Source organism: Drosophila albomicans, chromosome X (assembly GCF_009650485.2).
Source record: "Drosophila albomicans strain 15112-1751.03 chromosome X, ASM965048v2, whole genome shotgun sequence".
NCBI classification, from domain to species: Eukaryota; Metazoa; Arthropoda; class Insecta; order Diptera; family Drosophilidae; genus Drosophila; species Drosophila albomicans.
The window spans coordinates 14,863,142-14,880,647 of NC_047627.2; the positions used below are offsets into that span (position 1 = coordinate 14,863,142).

Sequence of the window (17,506 nt, forward strand, 5' to 3'; positions counted from 1 at the left end):
TCCATGATAGGCCGATAGATGGCACAAATTTAAAATGTAGTTGCATCATCTGGCAAAAGATGGCGCCAGTTTAAAATTTAGTTCGAGTACTGGGCAATAGATGGCGCTATTGCAAATAAGCAAGGTTTGCTTGCTGCTAAATTCTGTTCGCCTGGTATTTCTCTTGCTGAGTTGACAATTTTCAGCTGTTCACTGCTATATCAAGTGGCCAGCAACAAGATTTTCATGCATGTTCGTAATTAAACTTGCTGCTGATTTTCGTTTAGAAGCTTCTGCAAATTGGATGTGTCACAAGTAAAATACAAAATTTCTGTTTAAGTTTCCATTATTATTGTTTATTATTATTATTAATTAAATAATTGCCTTGTGGTTTGCTATATTTTACAAAGTATACATTAAAAAAAAACACAAAAAAAAAACATTTTTTTGATAGCAGCTGCTGGTTGTTTGTTTAGTTGTACATATAAATATTAAAGTTAAACGTTAATATTATTAAGTTAGATGTAAATGTGTTATAACCCTCCCATTAAAAACATTGCAATAAATGCCTTGGTGTAAGTGTGAGTGTGTGTTGTGTATGTGTATGTGTATATGTGTTTTGTGTGTGTGTATGTGAGTCTAAAATGCTTTCTCTGTATAAAAGTTGCGATTGTTTTGTGGTTGCTTGCAATTGGTCTGTTGTTGATTGATTAGATTATAGTACGGTTGATTAGATATATGTTTTTCCGATATCTGTTAAGGGGGAAGTCATCAGTGTTTAGATATATGCATATGTGTAGCTATAGGGGAAGACATCAGAAAGTCTGGGGAAGTGAACTTGTGCAAAACTCTTGTCCCGCTCTAAACGCTACGTATCGTTTATATCGATATATATATGTATATATATAGTATATATAGGGTAGGTATATACACATACATACTATATATATGTAAGTGTATGTATACATTAGTTATATAATTTATGTTTAATATATTTTAATCGTATATTTATTAGCAAAAAAAAAGTTTGATTTGTCGAACAAACACGCTTGCTCGGTTTTTGTTTTTTGTTTTTGATTCGAATGATTGGTTTGATGATTGACAAGATGATTGAGTGAACAAAAAAAAAAAAGAACATAGATTAGTATTATTTTGGGGGCGCTCTTAACTCAATACTGTTGTTGTTTAGTACACATTAGATGTATTAGCTTTACTTATCGTCTACTAAGTATATTTTAATGTAATAATAATAAATTATTAATCAAATATGCTTGTGTTCTTCTTGTTGGGTTGGCTTCCTTTCGCCTTGGTTAGTGAGCAAGATGTGTGCGGAGGGGGGTAGGCGTGGCATAGTCCTAGCATAGATGTGTGTGTGTGCTTCAATGGCTGCCCGGCTGAGCGGCTGTTGGCCAAGCGATCTTTGCATCGATGCGCTTATAGGCCAACATGCAGTGTTTGCCCTTGGCCGCCAATCGTGCGTCCTGCGGACACTCGGCATCCGTGAGCAGCGTCTCCTCGCCATCCACGAGCTTGAACAGCGCATAATCCTGGGGATTGGTGATGCGCGCCTTGTGTGCGATTATCCGACACACTTCGCGCGTTGTGGTATGCGGACGCACGGGCAACGTGCGTGTCTGCAGCGAGCCGTTGCACTCGTCGGGTATGATGACGCGCAGCACACTCGAGCAGGCGGGCAAACAGCTGGAACGCCACTGCAAAAGGAGATGAAGAATATTGGTTAAACACGATTGTGAACTGGTATCAAATGTAGTATTACTTACATCGAGTGAACCGCTGCCGCTTTCGCCCTCGGAGGCCATGAATGTCTTGAGCACTTGGACGGCACTGCAGAGCGCCGTCAGATAATAGCCTGGCTCGCCATTGAGCAGCGTTGGCTGCAACAGACCCCACATGAACTCGGCCTCGATTTCGGCGCCAACGAAGCCACATTTGGCCACCACATAGACGAGCACGGGCAGAAAATCATCGGCGCCCAGCTGCTGGCCACGCGGACAACCGGTGGCATCGAACACCGTCGAGATGACGCACAGGAAGAGCTCCAGCTTGTCCAGCGGCAGTTCGGCCTCCTGCAGACGCCACAGCAGATTGGCAATCAGACGCAAGGCGGTCTGTGATGGCGGCGTCACGGTGGCGCGAATGCCAAAATCGGAGGCGTCACGCTCACAGGCGTAGCGCACATTTTGTGCCAAGAGCTGAATGTCCTCGCTGCGCTTGTAATAATCGACGAAGATGCCATAGAGATGTTCGCGCAGCGGCAACACGACCAGCTGATGCATCACCGTCTCGAGCATGGTGTCGAGATTGAGAAACTCATCGGGCTTGAGGCGAGCACGTGCCGATTCGAGTTCGGCGTGGAATTTGCCCTCGCCATGCTTGACCAGATAGTTCTTCATACCGCTCATAAACTGACGCATGTTGCGCATTATCACCTGCGGCACCGCTTCGCGCGATTCCTTCGTGCAGCTGATAAAGTTCTCAATGTTGCGTGCGAATGTCGAGCTCGGATCCTGGGCCAATTGCAGCGTGTAGGCGCGCAGCGAGTCGCCCGGTCCGATGCTCTGCACGTTCATCTTGTTGCGGGGATGGCCTGAAATGGAGATGAGAAGAATATTATAAGTAACGCACTAAAGATCATTAAAGATTTTTAAGTTGAAGATCACTACAAATTTCAATTCACTGAAGATCGTTTTCTTTCTTTGCGCGAAGATCGTATTTTTCTATACTTAAAAATTACTAAAAATCATTGCGCTGAAGATCGTTTTCTTTTTCAGTTGAAGATCACAAAAAATTGCCAGGGAGTTGCTGAAGATCGTTTTGTTTCTTTTCTTGAAGATCATTAAAATTTCCAAGAGATTCACTGAAGAGCGTTTTTTCCATTACTTAAAGATCACTAAAAAATCATTGCACTGAAGATCGTCTTTTTCTGTTTTTTCTTGAATATCATTAATACTTGCACTGAAGATGTTGCTTTTACTATCTTTGAGAGAAGAGCACTCATGATCTGATCTCAAGATAATCGTGTTGGTTGGCATGAAAAGAAACGAGATCACCGATAGATCATTGTCATACAGCTCGCAGAAAAGAAAGAGCTAACTACTAGACCAGATATAAAACTTTTTTCATTATGTAAATGTTGATAGATCACTTTTGTATTTCCTTCCTTCCTTTTCTGTGATTAATTCCTTACCGAATAGCAGTTGACAGAGCAGCTGAAACAGGCAGACCATGGGGGCACAGCAGCCATGGCCAGTGTGGCAGTGTCGCTCATCGGCGCACTCGCACTTCCGCCGATAGCTGCGATAGAGACGCTGACTTTGCGCCTGCAGCGAAATGCCGAGCGCCTGGCACTCGACAATGTGCGTCATGTTGAGCAATATGTTGCCCTGATCGTCGAGCCGAAAGAATTGCTTGATATCATAATGATCACAGGTATTCCGATCGCTTGGATGGCACAAATCCACATTCGTTGTTGTTTGTGTGGTGACATCTGTTGTCTCGGTGCGTGGATTGGGACATTTGCCAATGGCGCCCATTATAGAACCGGCGAGTGCTTCAGTCTTCAGTTGCTTGCGATTGATGCGGCAGTCTTTAAGCACCTGTTGCGGACAGGTGGCCGTCGTAGTCGTTGTTATTGTTGTTGTTGAAATCGAACCCATGCTGGAGAGGCTGCTGCTGGCGTATTTCGATTTCTTGCCGAGCACCGTGCTGCTCGTGTGTTCCTCCGTGCTGTGTTCGTGCTGTGCGTCGTCCGTCAGAGGGAGCGGTAAGCCCGTCTGTATTTTATCCACAAACAGCAGCTCAAGCAGCTTGCGTTTGCGTCTTCCCATTTTGCTTTTGCTTTTGCTGCCTGGCTTCTTCTCCTCGAGCTCTGGCACAGTTGTTGTGGGGGGCAGCAGCAACAGATTGTGGCTGCTGTGTGTGCGCTGTTGGAGCAACTCCTCTTCAAAGTCACCGGAGAAGAAGTTGTCGTGCTGCTGCGGATGCTCGACAATTTCCCACTCGGCCATGAAGCTGAGGAAGAGCGCCTCCTCCTTGTAGTGCAGCACATGGACGGGATCGTGAAAGAATTCCTCGGGCTCCAGACGTTCGATGCGTTCCTCATCCAAGCTGCACAGCGATTTCGATAGATCCACGACGATGCCATTCGATGTGTTGTTGGTGGTGGCGGTGGTGGTGGTGGGAAGCGCGGGATTGCTGTGACTGTTGTGCGGGAGGTTCGCGGAATTTGCGCGCGACGATTTTCTGAACCAGCTCATGATGGATTCTAAAGCGATTTTTGCCAGCTAAAACGAATTGGCGAAAACGCAAGTTTCTCATCGGCACAAGCTGCTGCCCGTCTCAGTCTCTCTGAGTGTGTGTGTGTTATCGATTGTGTTATCGTTACACTTGTCGCTGGCTCGCACGCTCTCGCTCTCTCTCTTTCTCGTTTCGTTTTCTCTCTTCTTTTTTTGTTCGTTTCGCTCTTGAAGCGTTGTCGCGTTGTTGCGTTGTTGCTCTAAAAGCGGCCAATGCAAAACTAATGCTGAACTTCATACGCATTAGTTTATAAGACCGCTGCATTTGCACTTGCAAACTGCGCTGCCTGCGTCGACGCTGACGTCGCGAAAATATAACAAAGATAGCGAGCGACGCCGACTCCGACGCTGACGTCCTAATTAGCGCAGCGACCTCAATTCCCTTTTTCTCTCTCTCTCTTCCTCTCTTCCCTTTGCCTGCTCAGGTAATAATGCGCGATCTACGCGGAAATTTCCCGGATATTTACCTGGCACATTGCGTTGCACACAGATTAAAGGTCTGTTGCCTGCTTTTTGCGCAAATCAAATGTGGCCACAATATCAGCAACAGCAGTAATATTTGCCTGTCTAGGGGGAAAACAAAACTGTGTCAAGAGGAAATCGTCTTGAGTCAGTCAGGGTCGAAAGGGGCCTCAAGCATTGTCAAAGAGAGGGGAGAAACAGACACAAACAGAGAGAGAGAGAGAACATTGTGTCTAGACTTGACGCGACAATCTCTTGGAATGTTGCAAATGACGAGCGATAACTTTAAAGTTTAAAGCTGATGTCGAGGAATTTTGCTTAGGGAAAATTATCACTCGACTTGCAGAGTCACAGAATTTCACTCCAACAACAAATTCGTCATTAAAAATAAAAACTTTGGTGAAAACATTTCTTGAGTTGATGCTCACTGATCGCTGAAACTAAGTTTAAATAACTTTGAACCGATGCCTAACATAATTGTGTTTGCTTCATTTTCGAATCTATGTTCATAACCGATAGTTTATCGTATCGTTTATCGGTATGTTCTATGAAAAGTCAGTTGAATCTTTAACTCTCGAACTCAAGCATTGTTTTATTTCGCAAAAAATAAATTGTTTATTAACAAATTTAGACACGGCCTTTGACTGATAGTTTCATATTAGCATAAGAAACTCTTTGTGCATCAAACACTCGCATTAACCTTTTCTAGTCAACCATTGTTGAAGAATAATTTTGGGATTTCTAACTCAACATGCTTTAACTTGAAGAACTTTCTTTAAATTTAAACTCAAAAACTATTCCCTTAATGTTTAGTAAAAGCAATAAATCAATTGAAACTCATTTATAAGATAACTAAATCAGATATAATTTTCGATATAGCTATTGAAACCCTAGATCAGCATTTATAAGATAACTAAATCCGATGTAAATTCTATTTTCTTACTTTACAGAACTTTTATTTCGAGTTGTTCAACTTTCGTGTAGTTATCGTTGCAGATTAAGAACAATTATTAAGCAATTAGCAACGTTGAACCTTATTTTCCAAAGTTTAGTATTCGATGAAAGCTTGGATAGAACTTAGACACATGCAATTAACAATGTTGAATAACTTTTTCAAAATCAATTAAAGAATCTGCTCTACAAATAGTTAATTCAACGATAGTTCTCTAAAAACATTGTATGCAGAGAGTGCATATAATTCAGTAATAATCAAGTAAGCTGTAGAACTTCTCTATGAAGGCCGCCAATGAATCATTCACTTACAGATTGATTGCAAACATTGTTGCGGCTAAACGGGAACAAAAGAGTTTGTCCCATCTCTATGTAAAACGCCCATCTCTAGCAGTTTATCTAGGTTCTACTGATGGTGACTAAAGAGGCGTCAAATAACGCTCAAACTACCTGTGATAGTGACTACGAATAGCTAAGCAAAGCGAATCATTCAATCAGTGAGCAGGTAACCATTTTGTTGTATGCGCTGACAGGTAACTGTAAAAATGCGAGAGAAGGCAAACAGAATGAGAATGAAAGAGAGCGAGTGGAGAGGAGAGCTTAAGAGCTGATCGCAAGGCTGTTGAGATTAGCGCAGCGAGTTGATTCATAGCTCTAGCTTATAACTTAGTTCTGAAGAACAGCTGTAAATCGCAGCTCCGTTATTCACACACAAAACAACAGCCATGTTTTCGACATCAGATCGAAGAATCAAAGAGAGACAGAGAGAGTGAGAGAGAGAGAGAGCGAGAGAGAGAGCGCGAGAGTGAGAGAGAGAGCTTAGTTTAACGACGGTTTGTCTAATAATGTTGTCTGAATGACGCCATCAAATTGAATGGGAGACAACAATGAAATTATAGTTGATGCCTCAACCTAATGCTATAGTATTTACATTTTCTATATATATAGTTCGATTTATTATTATGCTGATCTATTGAACGGGAGACAATTTGCAATTGCACCTTACGATTGCATCAGCATTTAGAGAAGACTCCTCTCGTTTCTGCTGCGCAATTAGGAAAAACCTTTGATATTTCCAAGGTGCCTGGGTTCAGGAAATGTTGCATACATAACCGATGTGTACAGTTAATACCTCAATACATCCAATACAACCAAAATGGTGGTAAAAGGAGGCGCTAAGCCACAACAAAATGGTCTTCATCTACCTGCGGCTATGTTTCGGTTTTTCTATTTCACATCACATTTGTTACAGCAACTCTACATTTGTGTACAGACTTTTCTGAAATTCTAGAGAGAGTTTTCATTTTCACTTTTAAGAGGTATTCTGAAACTTCTCTCACTATGCAATGTTGTAATGAACTCGATATAACATTAATGTGTGTAATTTTTCTTCTTTGGAATTATTCCTCATCAAAAGTTGCATTATTATAATTAGCGACTTTAAATTAGTCACCCATAGAATTTAGCTTATATAATGCTTATCCAGCATGCTTCAGCATAATTGCTTCAAAGATAAATCGTTACTCATAGTTACTGCAAAAGTCCCGATATTAATGCAGTCTGCAAAATTGCAGTTGCATTTCAGAAAGTGCTTCCCAAAAGTCACTTTTGAATTTAGTTCATAAAATTGCAGTAACATTTCAGAATGTGTTTGATTTGAATTTAGTTCATAAAATTCATAAATTGTTTGCTAACTGTCTTTGCACTCTATTCACAGTTAGTTAAGGATATCAATTTGCTATTCTGAATATTTCAGATTAAACAAATTTTATATACTTGTAGTTCTGTTCAAGATATTTTCATATTCTCAATACTTCAGTTTAAAAAAGTTCTATATACATCGTTCTGTATATTCTGTATTCAGAATAAACAAGTTTTATATACTCGTAATTCTGTCTTTCTCTTCAGGATATGAATTTAATATTCGGAACACTTTAGGTCAATCAAATTCAATATAGTTTTATATTTCAAAGGGATGGATTAATCAGATGCTATTTAGTTCTGTTTCATTTCTATATCAATTTGCTATTCTGAATATTTCAGATATGTATTTTCATATTCTCAATAATCCAGATTAAACAAGTTCTATATACATCGTTCTGAATATTCTGTATTTAGAATAAACTGCTTTTATATAGTTCTGTTTTTCAGGATATCAATTTAATATTTGGAATACTTTAGGTCAATCAAATTCAATATAGTTTTGTATTTCGAAGGGATGGATTAATCAGATGCTATTTAGTTCTGTTTCATTTCTATATCAATTTGATATTCTGAATACTTCAGACTAAGGAAGTTCTAAATAAATTCTGTGCGTCTGTTCAGGACATAAATTTGATATTTTGAATACTTCAGATCAATTAAGTTCAAGTTCAAAGAGATGGATTTATCAAATTCTATTTAGTTCTGTTTCAACTCTGTTTAATCTCGACTATTTCAAGGTGCCCTCAAAAGTTGCAACTGTTATTTTTTTTAGCTGTAATTTTTATTGCCTCGCTATTTGTTTTTTTTTTTGTGTGTTTTAAGACAACGCGAGAAAGTTCAGCGAACTGTTGTCGTTGTCGAGAAATTATCCAGATTTGTGCTTATCACACTCACAATACAATAGAAATAGAAATATATGAGAGGAGCTTGGCAACAGAGAAACGGGGAAAATGGGTTGCCTAATTGCAAGAGGCTGCGATAACAATTTGCAAATTGCATTTGGTATCAACGGCAAGCACGTGCTCATTGGGCTGGACCAGAATGTGAGGCTAAAAATAGTCGCGAGTGTTGGAGTGCGTTTAAAAACGCGCTAAAAATAAAATGCGCGCGATTTACACAAGTGAATGTGACGAGAGGAGTTTTGTTTGTTTATATTTGCATTTCATCAGACGTTGACCTAAAATAGCCACACTTCCACACTCGATCGATGTCTTGAGCTCACGCTGAGATGGCGACGACGACGGCGACGAGGCGATCGAGACTCGAGGCGGGCCAATTACGCATCCCATTGAGCGACGCACGGCGTGCGCGTTTTAAAACGCGCGCTGATAAAAACGCTGCGGTTTACATTCCAAAGTGCAAGACAAGCGACGACAATTCTTGCTCCAATATTTGCATACAGAGAGAGAGAGAGAGAGAGAGAGAGAGAGAGAGTGAACCAAAGAGAGAGCAACTTATCAAATTTGTTTGGCTTGCAAACTGCGACGCAGTTTAGTCACAAGGCAGGCGCCGCCAGGGCGGGGTGTGTAAGGGGGGAATGGAAGCACGAAATCTAAAGAGAAAGAGAGAGCGCGAGAGAATGCCAAAGAAAGGGGGATAACGAAGGGGAGACATTGCGCGGGGCAGATAAGTTTCGGCAAAGGCTTTGTAGTCTGCAGATCGCAGACTGTAAACTGACCGCGACAAGAGCGGCCTACAAAGCGGAGACGTTGACTGCGACGCTGACTGCGACGTCGCCTGCAGCCACAGTTTGATAGTGTTTTTCGCATTAACCGGTTGAAAGCGGTAAAAGCGATGCGTACAAGCTTTTATTGTTGACTTTTGCGTGCGCTCAATCTGCCCATCTTGCAATCTCGCCATCTGGCAATCTCTCATTCCATTCGCTGTCTTGATGGAGGCCATCGAGGCTGAATGAATGATGCAACAATAACAAGCGATTGCAGCAAATTGAGCATGGCATTCATTAAGGAGGATCTTCTCAACTCGTCGAGTGTGGCGATCATATGCTCGAGTTAATCTGCACATCAAGCGGATCAAGTAATTCGTATTAACTGCCATCGCAGTTATCGATATCGTTATCGTTATGGTTATCGATGGCAACCTTGAGCTGAACTGATCCTCGACTGATCTAATTGCAGAGAGTGAGAGAAGCTCATCAACTTTCTTCTGCTATGAAACTTAGTTAAAGTTTAGGATAGTTCTTCAATGCTGCAACTATTCTATTCAACTAATATGACTTATTCAGGGAACTTCTCAAAGAGACTGCAACTTTTGAATTTCTTAATCGAGCTTCTTATTCGCAAATCAATTGCTTCGAGTGGAAAAGAAATATCATTAAAGATGAAAACATCATTGTAAAGTACACTTTAAGAACTATTTCAGTCTATCGATGAACATTAGCACCATTGTTGAAGATTGTCGAGTTGTTAGCAGAGCTATTAACTCAATAGCGGGATGAATACATTCTACGTGTCGCAGCAATCTTTTCCCCCGTATAGTAAGAATAATCTCCTAACGAAACTTTTTCTTCAGTGGATTCACATAATACGCAAGCTCTCATTGGACTTAAAGCCAAAAAGTAATTAAGTCTTTAAGGATTAAGCACCACATTGAAAGGTTACTGAAAGTCCCAACTGCACTTTCCATATTGTTTCAGGCCATCGAAAAAAGTAACTAAAGAAATCTTACTATCAAACTCAGCTCGGTCTTCAATTGCTTGAGACCAAGTCCAATTCATACTCGTATAGAATAAAAAAGGGAATTACTACTCACATAGAATCTCACGATCCCGCATGCTTGGATTCCTCAATATGGTGGCCACTTTAGGTCTCATTGCCTTGTTGTTATTGTTATTATTGCCTGCGCCAGCGCCGGCATTATTGCCATTCTTGTTAGCCTTGAGCGTGTCCTGGTTGCAGCTGCTGTTGCTGCCATCTTTGGTGCTGCTGAATTCCTCAACGATCGTATCGTCCTCCGACAATGCCGGTCGACACTTCGACAAGTGAATGGTGTCCGAGTTCATGGTGGCATCTGCAAAAGATTTGCATATTTATAATAGTGAGCGATATCTTCCCATCCCTAAATACTTACCATCCTGCATGGGAATGAACGAGTCCCATTGCGATGAATCCCACGGCTCGGAGAAGACGGTGCCATCGTCGGACTGTGCCGAGTCAATGCCGCCGTAATACGTTTGACAGAAGGCAGCACAATTGCGCTCCACATTGTCATAGGCGGAGAGACGACAACCATTCTGGTTCTGATTCGAATTCTGATTCTGATTCTGACTCTGGAATGACTTTTGACTGTCCTTGTCCTTCTCCTTGTCCGCACACTGTCTGTCGGCACTCGGTACCGATTGCAGCGGTACAACGTTGCCCACGCTTTGCGGTGGTGTCGAACAACGGACGAGCTCCGGCAGATTGAGATCGGGCAGACGCTTGGCAATGATCTGATGCACGGTCAGTGGTCGCTTCTTGGCATCCTTCTCCCGACCAAGGGAATTCTCCTTCTCCTGCCAATCGGCTGCGGTCGCATCATAGTCACCGCCATTTGTCTCCTGCTTGGCCATAAACTCCCAGCTGCTGTCGAGTTGCCAGTGCTCGATGCGATTACGTCCGCGTTTCGCTTGCGGTTGTTGAGCCAACGGCTTTGGTTTCTGCTTCAACTCATCCAAACTTCCGGCGGCCAATTTCTCCAGATCGGCGGGCAATAAAAGTGGCGCCGCTGTGGTGGCCAAGCCACCTTTGAGTGGCTCCGAATGCCGCTGATTCGCTGGCAGCAGTTGGCTGCGTTGCTGTCTCCGCAAAATCGCCGCCGCCGCATTAGTTAACCCCGCCTGACGCAATGCATCGGCGGGTTCGGCATAGAAGGGACTGCCCTGCTTGCTGCGTGAAGAGCCGGGCGTTTGAGCATGGGCTGTGGGTGTGGTGTCGCCACCGTCATCGGCAGTGCTGTGCTCCGTGAGCGATTGTGTCATGGCTGTCGCTAGATTTGGCAGCTGCAGTCCAGCGCGGGATCGTGGCGCTGCATCGCCAGAGAACTGCAACAGTTGCTGACTGCTCTCGAGCTGCTGTTGCTGTGGGGTGTCCTCGCAGGGCGATAGCAGTTGTTGCGTGGGTGTGCTGGCTGCAATGGAGAACAGAATCAGGACCATTAGTTAGATAAACGGATTAATCATTTTATTAGGGACTTCTCGAGGGACTTTATTGAAAAGTTCAGATAAGGGATTCTGTAAATAGTTGCGGAGTTTCGTCAATGAATTTAGTCTAGAAGTTTCCCTTCAGGCTATACTCGGTTGTTAGTCGAGGGTTTTCGTACAGGGTTTTACTGAGGCTTTTCGTACAGCCAATGTTAAACTCATATTCAAGGGTTTTAGACAAGACGCTTAGTTAAAGGAGTTGAATTTGGTGAAAGAGGAAGTTTCTGTGCAGGTTTTAGACAAAAGTTGATTGCCTTGCGAATTTAGATGATGAGATATTCTTTAAAGATTTTCTTCAAGACCTGCCAACAAATATTTGAGTCAGGAACTTTACCTCTAAGTGTTTAGACAAGGGGTTTCGATCTACACGGGAGGTTTAGACAAGGTATTTAGTCAAGGGGTTTCACCAGACTTTTTGGTCTAGTTGGTTAGAGGAATATGTTCCGTTAGGGTTTTGGGAATTCTTCGTTTAGTGACTTCAAAGACTTTAAGTTGTAGTCGAGGGATAGTCGAGAGGCTTTCTGACGGGGAATTCATTGCTAAAGTTTCGCTAGTTTAGTCAACGGTGTTTTCCTAGGGCTCCCTAGTTGATGGTAGTGTTTAGTGCAGTTAACTTACGTGTCTCGGCGAGCAGATCGGGTCGTCGGTTCAGCACACCGCCGTGCGCATCGAGTCCCGGCTTAAAGCTGGTCAGGAGACTGGCACGATCGCTGGGATCATGCGACCAGACATCCTCGTAGTCACTGATCTTGTCGCTCAATGCGCTGGCGCAATACTGAGCCGGCGGGCTCTCGAGTATGTCCGATTCCTGATAGTGTTTCGACTCCTTACTCCGGATGCGTGACTTACGCGACTTGCTGCCACTGCTGCCGGTGCCGGGCAACAATCCTGTGGCGCTGCTCGGCGTCAGAGGCGAGAGTATCTTGCGCTGACTGTGCGTGGAGTCGCGACTCGACTGCGAATGAGTTTGCCAGCGACTGTCATTCGAGGAGGATGTGCCCTGCGACGAGAGCGTGTCCTTGCACTCGCCCTCGGGCGACAAACGTTTGGCAAATGTCTGGAACGTGCTCGTGCTGGCCTGCGAGTTGAGCAGCGCGTTGAAGGGATTGCTCGACGCCGGCGTCGTTACCTCTACAAATTGTGCTGGATTCGATTTGGTTGTCGGTGGAGTTGCGGCTCCTCCGTTTAGGTTGCTTCCGTTCTCCATGGAGAAGGTGACCGTTGTGGTCACCGTAAAGTTATTGTTGTTGTTGTTGTTCAGCTGATCCGGTGAATGGGGTTTGGACCAACGCATCGGCGGCGCCGGTGGCTTGAGATTCAACGTGTTTGGCGGCTTTGGTCGCTGCGGACGCTGCACTTGCTCCACTTCGCCGCTCGCTGCTGTTGTCTTGAACGTGCTGAGATTGTTGCTGTTGTTGTTGTTGCTGTTGCCTAACGTAGGCAACTGTTGCTGTTGCTGCTGTGGCACTTGCTGTTGATCGAGCATTGCTCCGCCGGGCAAATAGCCCTGAGCGTCCACCGGGGACATCGTGAGTATGACCGAATCCACCGAGTTGGGACTGAGCAGCTGTTGCATGTGCTGTCCCCCGCTGGTGCAGAACGAGCTCATGCTGGAGTTGGTGTCCGATGGCGTGCCCGCCTGACTGAAGAAGCCCAACAGCTGGCCGCTGCCCGTCGGACTGAACACGTTGTTGTTGTTGCTGTTGTTGTTGTTACCACCTTGCTGTGGTGCCACCGTTGACTGTGGCTGCCGCTCTAGCTTATCGCTGAAGAAGGTTGCGGTGCCCAAGCCGCTTGTCTCGGTCAGCGACAACGGCGACTTGGCATCGAGCAGCAGCTGTTGCTGTTGCTGCAACTGTTGCTGTTGTTGCTGCTGCTGCTGTTGCAGCTGCTTTGGGGGACCTAGGACAGCCGGACTGCTGGCATAGCTCCAGAACTCCTGACCGAGCAGCGCCAGGGACGAGAGCTTCTTGCGGTTGTTTGCTTCGCGTAAAACACGCGGCAGCATCAGCTGCACGGGCAGCTCGTCACAGCATTGCGCATAGTGAGCAATCAGTGCGGGAATCGAGCCGAATTTGAAGCGTGAACTCTCCAGGCTGAGTATGTTATTGTCCTGCGACTGTATCAGATAGTGTTCGATGTAGGGTCCTGTGTCCTGTGGCAGACGCACTGACACAGCCATCGTATTCGGCTGGCTCGAGCCGCGCACAATGAAAGTCTGCAAAAGGAAAATAGAGAGAGAGAGAGAGAGAGTTGCTGTTGAGTGAGCTGTTGTCATAATTCAGCGCGCGCGTTAAATGTTGCGTTAAAAATGCGAGCACATAAATTTCCCATTTCCCATTTCACATTCTCCCTATTTTTGCCCGTCGCATGATAAATGATAAATTGGTATGCGATGCGTTCGTTTCACAGTCTCTTTTCCACTCGCTTGGTCTGCGCCTTTGTCTTGGCAAAAACTTTGCAGACGCTGCGACAAAGCGGCCAAGTCGTGTGGCAAGTGGCAAGTGGCGAGTGGCATTTGCACTTCACTTCACTTCACTTCCTTGGCAACGCCTTCTGCAGCTAAACGGCTGCAGACCTGGTCAAGTGGCAGGCGATGTCCGTTTTCTTTTTGTTTTTTGTTAATCGCCTGCTAAAGTTTTCATAATGAGCGTTTCACTTAAAGTCACGCACAATACGCAGCAGCTGTTGTTGCCGTGTTCCACTCAACGATTTCAACGGCAATTCGCCAATTGTTAATTCGAGTATTAAAAGCGTAAATTATGTGAAAAGAAGGGAAACTATCGAACAAAAGATAGACTATTCATATTTCTTTGCTCAATTTTAGTCAAGTCTTTGGCTTATAAAACTGTAAATGTGTTTGTCTATTAAATAGTATATACAATAATTATCAATACAAAAATATAATCAAATTCTGCCTCTTATAAAACTATGCACATTTTTCTCTACTTTAGTTTATTTGCGGGTTTTCTCGCTAGTTTATTCGCTTAAGACTCATGTAATCACAAATCCATCTGCAAATGTTTGACTAGCTTTACCAACAGAAGATAAGCTTTAATATCTTATCTATTTTGGCGCCCAATTCTGTCTCGAGTAATTCTAAATTAGCCAACTTATTTGATATGCTCTGAATGTGATAAAAAAGATGATGCACGCATGTGGAAGCAACATAATAAGTTCATGCTCCAAGTGTTTCAACTGCTTTTCATTTCACTTTGCATTGGCATTTCTTCTTAAGCGAATTCCCGACAAAACTTTGCGAATGTGTTTTAAAGAACTCGCTTCTTTTTGCTTTGCTTTCTATTATGCGTTTTTATTTTTTTGTATGCTACTGTGTTTTGCTAAGCAATTGTGTATGTGCATGTGTGTGTGTGTGTGCTTTTCAATTTCGTTGAGCAACCCTAAAAGCATGCAATTATATTTTTTCAGATTTCAATAAATGCCAACTCTAGAGCTAAGGCTGCAGGAGGGCGGGGCGGGGGGCGGCCAACGAATATGGACGCCCCGCGGCGTTGTTTATGATTTCTGTGCGCGTTCTGCACAATTTTCAATAAGCAGTTGAGAGAGCGCAAAGGCAAAAAAGTGAAAGATAAAAAAAAATGGAAAACGTATAACAACGCACTTGATATGATGAGCTCAAAGGGGCGGGAAAGCATAAAGGAGAGGGGCGGGGGAAGGGGCAGGTATAATGGCAGGACAGAAGTGCTGGCTGTATAGATATGATGACTCTATGCTCTTGCGTTTCCTCCTCTCCTCCCGTGCTTCGTTCGTTCAATGTTTATTTGATTTGCTTGCGAGTTGCAACAATTTTTTAAAGCATACTTTTCGGCTGTTGATTTTATTATACGCAGACGGCAAATGCTGCAGGCGAGAGCGAAAGAGAGCGATGCTAAAGCACATTATATACTGATTCAATAATGTGGTCAATGTGGGCGCCCAGCATAAGGGGGCGTGGCTGCTTGCTTGACCGTCACGGAAATGCAATTTGCGAGGGACAAAAACGAGCGTAAAAATGTCTTAACAAGCTGCTCAACTGAATACAGATAATGCCAAAGGGGGAGTGAGAGAAAGAAAGAGAGAGAGAGAGTAAGAGAGAGAGAGAGAGAGAGAGAGAGGAGGATAGTGAGAGAGCTGAAGTAATCTGTGTGTGAGTTTGCCTGCATTTTATGGACGCCTTGACAAATTTTGCCAATGTGGCTGACAATAAAAAGGCGTAACGGCATTTCAAACCAGACACACAAGCAAATAAATACATCAATATATACATATATATATATACATTTATATATTTTTATGTGTGTATGCAAATCCATTGTCGATTGCCGCAGTTCAAACAATAGTTGCAATCAATTGGCTTTTACACGCCCACAATGCCTGGACTGCCAAGCACTCACACACACTCCCACACACCCACACACACACACACACATGCACTTACGCAGTTGCAACAAATTTTATAGCCTGCTTTTAGGCGCTGCCCGCAAATGGAAGCTCTAGAAATGCCATTAGACGACAACGTCAAATGCATTTTCACTTCACAGTTCGTTGACTTGCAGTCTGTCGACTTAGCTCTTCACTCTCCACTCTCCACTTTGCACTCTCCACTCTACTCTCCACAGTCTACAACACTCTACACACCTGTGCATAACTCTCCGCTGTCCATTTGCCGCACACTTCAACAAACTTTGCTTGTTTTGCCCAAAAAATGTCACTTGCACTTTTCCAACCGCAAAAGCCTGTTAACGGTTTCAATTTCCGTTCTGTGGGCGTGGCCGGTGTCGCGCGTCTAGTTAATTTATACGTTGCGGTGCGTGCAACTGAAGTGTTGCACAATTTCCCGTCCCACATTTGTTAGTAAATTGATTTGTTCAAGCAAATTCAAGTGCGACTCTTTAAAATGTTTCGTTTTGCTTTAGACAAAAGTGCCGACAACATAAGACTTTGAAATTGTTAAACCGCCTAAAAAGTTACACATTATGTTATCTATTTGTCGTCAACTGGCAGCAGAAAATACTTTCTTCTATCGTAGTCTAGCTTTTGACTTCTTTTGTTGTTTTCTAATAGATAGATTTTTGGCTTTTCTCTACCTACATTATCGATTTGCTAATATTATACGTATTAATTTTGAATGTTATGTTTATGTTCAACCAAGAATTTCTACACAGAAAGAACAAAATTTAGATTGAATCTTGTATCTTGATTTAATATTTTTTCGACCTTAGATTAAAATAATCTTAAATCAAGATTTGTATGCTAAATTTCCATTTTAAGATGAAGACATCATATTTGAAGATTAAAATTTTGCTTTAAGAATGTTTTATTCTAGATAATAAAAAGAAAATTGCAAGTCTTGATTTAATAACTTGTTCATCTTAAAATAAATCCTTGAACAAGATTTTTAGGTTGAAAAATGTTGAGATTTTTTCATTCTGAAAACAAGAATATACTTGAATTTCAAGATTGAGCAATTTTATTTTAGCAATTTTGATCTTTATTTAAGATTGGTTCAATTTTGAAATGAAATAAAATTGTTTCAAGTCTTTTATTCTTGATTTTAGAATGTTTTTTCTGTCTGTGTGTTTATTTACATATTCTAACATTGAACTGAAGCTGAACTAGCTAATATTTTGTTTTACTTTTGGTACTCCCTCACTTTTTCTTTTATTTCCTTTTTCGTTTCACACTTTGTCTCTCTATACTTTAATTTGTAATATTTCTTATGCAAATTGCAATCTCTTTTTCTTTCTCTATCTCAACTTATTTTCTGCACTTTTATTGTAGTTTATATTTATTTATAACTTTGCCATTTTGCATTTACATTTCGGTTTAAATTTATTTATTAGTTTTCTTTAAATTGCACAAGTCTAGTTTCAATTCCTTGTCGCATTTGTCA

The 17,506-nt window shown here is 42.7% G+C and overlaps 1 protein-coding gene across 7 annotated transcripts in view; it reads right to left on the reverse strand.

Moving 5' to 3' along the window:
- Window positions 1-323: 323 nt before the first annotated feature.
- LOC117573684 (protein sprint) overlaps window positions 324-17,506 on the reverse strand; it is a 141,978-nt gene continuing 124,795 nt past the window's right edge. For 2 of the 7 annotated variants that reach the window (XM_052007898.1, XM_034257044.2), the window contains 5 exons: window positions 12,232-13,831; window positions 10,503-11,540; window positions 10,185-10,442; window positions 1,761-2,587; window positions 332-1,691 (listed from right to left, as the gene is read on the reverse strand). In XM_052007898.1, coding sequence (XP_051863858.1) covers window positions 1,359-1,691; window positions 1,761-2,587; window positions 10,185-10,442; window positions 10,503-11,540; window positions 12,232-13,831 — 4,056 coding nt within the window. In that variant the 3' untranslated portion in view covers window positions 332-1,358. Of the gene's footprint in view, window positions 1,692-1,760; window positions 2,588-3,187; window positions 4,403-10,184; window positions 10,443-10,502; window positions 11,541-12,231; window positions 13,832-17,506 lie in introns of those variants that run through there. The other 5 variants (XM_034257068.2, XM_052007907.1, XM_034257034.2 and 2 more) reach the window with 4 other exon arrangements.